The sequence below is a fragment of the Tupaia chinensis genome, unplaced genomic scaffold (genome assembly GCF_000334495.1).
Source record: "Tupaia chinensis unplaced genomic scaffold, TupChi_1.0 Scaffold140086_1, whole genome shotgun sequence".
Lineage (NCBI taxonomy): Eukaryota > Metazoa > Chordata > Mammalia > Scandentia > Tupaiidae > Tupaia > Tupaia belangeri.
Window position 1 is genome coordinate 203,550 of NW_006199965.1, and position 4,777 is coordinate 208,326.

The following is a 4,777-nucleotide window of genomic DNA, read 5'->3' on the forward strand; positions in this document are numbered from 1 at the left end:
CCCCGGCCCCCCCCCCCCCGCCGCTGCCAGGAGTCCCCAAGATTGCCCCGGAGTGCGGGAGGGAAAAAGCCAGTCTGGTGTCCTGAGTTTCCCCCAGTCTCTCTCGGCGGCTTCCTGAGGCTGATGCCAGGCAGTGGGGTGAGAAGGGGCGAGGTGGGGCGACGTGCCCAGGGGATGCCAACAAGGAGGGCCTGGGGCTGGCGGAATTGGGGGATTCGTGGTTAGCGTTTGAATCTGTGGGTGGGGCGTTGGGCGGTGAGAGGAGGCCTTAGTACAATGAGACCCCCCTGGGGGGCTGGGACTCCGGCTTCACCCACCAGGAGCCCCCGCACCTCCGTTTGTCCGCCTGTGAGATGGGGCTCGTACAGGTCAGCTTGCTGACTAGCTTCCGTCCTGCACCTCCTTTGTCTGCGGCGGGTTGGCCAGACGGTTGTGGAGCGGAGCGTGCTTAGAGACCCAGGGATGGGGCCGCTCTGCCGATTGGGATCGTCCAGGTCAGGAGACAAGGGGGCTGGTTCGTGGAGCGCAGCCTTTTTGCCAGGTGCAGAGGAAAGCCCTCGACCTGTTTGATAGCTCCATCCTTACGGTGACCTGGAGGTTCAGGAAGGTCTATTTTTAGCTGCATTTAACAGATAAGGAAACCGAGTCTGTCCAGAGCTGCAGTTGGTTACGCAAGGAGCACAGCCGGCAGGTGGGCGAGTCCCAGACCGGGGTCGGCAGCCCCAAAGCCGGGTTTGACCTCGCGCATCTGTCTCGCCCCTGGTGAAGAGGACCCTAGGGCCAGCAGGTCGGGCCGAAGTGGGGATCTGAGCAGCGGCGGGAGAGGGCTTATGCCTGGGCCCTGCCTGTCTGACCTCCTTCCTCCCTCTTTCTCGGATGGTGCCCGGGGGGGAACCGCCGCCGCCGCTGCAGACGGGTTGGACTGGTTTGGGAGGCGGCAGCCCCGGGGTGGGGCAGAGTCTGGATACTTCCACCGGGCTCATTTAAGCAGCGTTTCTGTCAGACCCTTCCTGCCTGAGGTCTTCTGGAGGTTGGCCTTGAGTGGGTGAGCCTTCCTGCCCCCACACTCGACCCCGGCTACCTCTGGAGCAGCACTGGCTCGCGCTAAACGGCCCCCAAGATTCTTTTCCCAGTTCTTCACTGTAGCAAGGGTCTCCAACTGGGGTGTTTGGGGCCAGATCCAGGAGGGGGTTCAGATATGTTTGCAGACCTGATTCGTTTGTCCCAATACATGTAGTTTATTTTTTTATTTTTTAAAGAGATCTTTGCTATAAAGCACTTGCCCGAGAGACAGAAACAGAGACAGAAAATGAAAAATCACCCCTGCCCCCGGAATAACCACACTGCAACCCTTTCTCCCCCATTCTCCTCTCAGAATTTCGGGCATGCACGCACACACACCAGTTGCTGGATCTGGGACTAGAACTGTGGTTTCCCACGTGGGAGTCGAGCCACCTTATCCACCATGCCACCTACTGGTCCCTGCATGCAGTGTTTTAAAAATGATTATTGAATGTGTTAATGGTTAAGAATCTTGCAGTTTCGTGCACTTGTGGCTTTGCAGCTTCCTAGAACACTTCACCTACACCTTGGACCCACCCTCCTGCAGTGGGCCGGATGTGCCTACTCTACTTATCTTGGTCTGCAGTTCACATCTGGCTCCCAGGGGTGTTTCAATTCAATAACTATTTATTGAATACCTGTTGTGTTTCTAGAGCAACATCATGGAACTGAGATGCAGTGAACGAACGCTGCGCTATGGAGCTGATATTTTAGGGGGTGGGGGATAATGGAGAGTGAGGTAACCATAAACATAATAGAGTGAATTATATGGCACTCGTAAAGGTGATAAGGAGAAAAGAAATAGACAAGGTGGGGGTTGGGGCTGCTGCAGGGAGAAACAGTACAGTATTGAAACTACTGTGGTCACAGGCTTCATATGCATTTGTGCCTTACTTATCCAGTCTGGGGTGGTCACGTCTCTGAGTCTGTGTTTCTCCATCTGCAAAATGGGGTGGCAGTGACTCACAGGCTTGTTGGAGGTTAGGGGAGAAGGCGATGTAAAATGTTTCATGTAATCCCAGTCTTCCCACCCTGTCAGACCTACTCCCCCCTAGATTTCTGATGTTTAGGTGGGGCTGTCCAGTATAGTTTTCTGCCATGGCTGGAAATACTCTAGTCTCTGCTGCCTGGTATGGTGATTTGAGAACTGAATTTTAAGGTTTTTTTTTTTTTAAACACACACATTTCTTTTTTAAAAAAGAATTGTTTATTTAATTTTATTAATTATTATTATTATTATTTTTTGGAGAGGTTTTTCACTATAGGGCGCGTGCGCTCGCCAGACAGACAGAGACATAGAGACAGAAAGGGAGAAATCACTCCCCAGGGGGGATGGTCATGCCGCAATCCCTTCTCCATTCTCCTCTCGGGATCTTGGGCACCCATGCACATGCGCCCGGCGTGAGTTTTAAGCCACTGGGTCCGGGACGCGAACCGTGGTTGACTACGTGGGAGTCCAGTGACATAGCCATTATGCTAACTGCTGGTTCCCATTAATTATTATTTTTTAATTTGACTGGAGAGAGACACAGAGAAAGAGAAAGGGAGAGTGAGAAAGCAAGCCACCAGGTCTGGGACTTGAACCACGTCATCTTCCATGTGGGAGTCCAGTGCCTTAGCTACTATGCCACCTGCTGGCCCCGAATTTGCTGGCCCCAAATTTTGTTTTAATTTAATTTAAATTTAAAGTTGCAAAGCCACGTGTAGCTGCTGGCCATCAAATTGCAAAGTACAGGTCTAGATGGCCCGAACTTCAAGTCCTCTGGAGGATCTCCTGGGCTAAGTACTCCTCATCCCCTTGCATTTTACAGATGAGAAGGTTCAGGTCTTGGTGTATGAGTTTTTTTCTGCCCCATCTTCAAAGGGCCTGGGGTGGAGGTGGTGCTTTGTGGTCCCAGCCTTTCCTTGGAAACAGGGACAAAGGTTGGCTTAATGCCTGGGGCAGCAGGCCCCGACGCTTGGGTGACCATGTGGATACTTGTGCACCCAGGCGTGGGTCCTCCTGCCTAGAAGTGCCCATCCCAGGCTGCCTCCGTGCAGGGCTGTGTGATCATGGGCATTTCCAGCCCCTCTTGGGGAAGCATAGCTCGGAGCTGCCTGAGAGGCATCTGTGGATCGTCCTGGGTCTGGCACTGGAATTCTGTTCTGGAAGCTGCCAGTGTGGACTCTGCTGGGCTGGGGGTGGGGATTTTCTACTCCTCTACAAGCTCTGCTCCTCTGCCTGAGGCCTGGCATGTCTAGGCGGGTAGATGGCACAGGGCCGCTTCCTGCCTGGGTGGGTGAGGGGTGGAGGTGGCACCAGACTTCTTGTGGGCAGTCCAGGAGGTGTGGGGCTAGAACCCTTTCTCTTGGTCAGTTAACCTCAACATCCCAGTGCCAGCACCTGGCGCCTCCGTGCTTAGAGGCGAAGGGCAGAGCCTCTAATTCGCTGGGTTAGTTTAAGCGAGGTGGCTTGCCTCCCTGGGCTTCAGTTTCCCCATCTGCGAAATGGGGCTGCTAAGAGGACAGTGAGGTTAAGCCTGCTGGTGCCTACTTTGCCCCTTTAGACCGTGCCTTGGCCGCTCCTTTCTGCTCAAGCCCCTTGTCTTTCTTCCCAGTGCTTTTCTTTCTCTGCCTCAGCAGGGCCTTGTCTGCCCATTAGGAGGGAGGGAATGTGGGTGGGGCCACAGGCACTTCAGCTGTTGCTTGCTGCCTGCTGATTGGTTCCCTGTAGGCAGGGGCGTGGCCTCTAGCTTATAATGGGAAAGTCGTCTTAGCCTGGCTCAGTCTTGGCTGAGCCTTTGTCTGAACGTTTTCAGCTTTTTCTTTCCTTCACCGCAGCGGTTGCCGGCATCCAGCTGCCAGCTTTCTGCCAGGATCTCTGTCTCCTCATTTCTCTAGTCTCCTCAGACTGAAGCCCTCGGGGTATGTTACAACAATGCCGGTGGACACGCTAACTCCGGGAGCTCCGGCTGCCCCTGCGCTACCTTTCCGCCTGCGGACCAAGGTCCCTGGCTACCTGCTACGGAGGCCTGCAGATGGTGGAGCCCGGAAACTGAGCGCCGTGGAGCGCCTGGAAGCCGACAAGGCCAAGTATGTCAAGAGCCTGCACGTGGCCAACACCCGTCAGGAACCCGTGCAGCCCTTGCTGTGCAAACAACCGCTCTTTAGCCCTGGGACTCGCCGCACAGTGCTCACGCCTAGCCGCAGAGCCCTGCCTGGCCCTGGCCGCCGACCCCAGCTGGACCTGGACATCCTTAGCAGCCTCATCGACTTGTGTGATACTCCCGTGTCCCCTGCGGAGGCCAGCCGTACCCCCGGACGGGCAGAGGGAGCCCGCCAGGCGCCCCCAGCCACTCCTCCACGCCCACCACCCAGTACAACCGCAGTCCGCCGCGTGGATGTCCTCCCACTGCCCGCTTCTCCTGCTATGCCCTGCCCATCACCCAGCACTGCTGCGGCCTCCAGCCCCAGCCGGCCACTGGGCCTACAGCGCTCTAAGTCAGACTTGAGTGAGCGTTTCTCCAGGGCAGCAGCTGACCTGGAGCGCTTTTTCAACTTCTGCGGTCTGGACCCCGAAGAGGCTCGGGGATTGGGTGTGGCCCACCTGGCGCGGGCCAGCTCGGACATCGTGTCCCTGGCTGGGCCTAGTGCTGGGCCAGGCAGCTCTGAAGGGGGCTGTTCCCACCGCAGTTCCGCTACTGTGGAGGAGCGGGCCCGGGAGCGTGTCCCCTAT

The 4,777-nt window shown here is 56.2% G+C and overlaps 1 protein-coding gene across 1 annotated transcript in view; it reads left to right on the forward strand.

Annotated features, from left to right (window-relative positions):
* Positions 1-4,777, forward strand: part of FAM110A (family with sequence similarity 110 member A) — a gene marked incomplete at its 3' end in the record, with an annotated part of 5,214 nt that extends 437 nt beyond the window's left edge. The window contains 1 exon segment of the mRNA XM_006162503.3: positions 3,883-4,777. Coding sequence (XP_006162565.2) covers positions 3,980-4,777 — 798 coding nt within the window.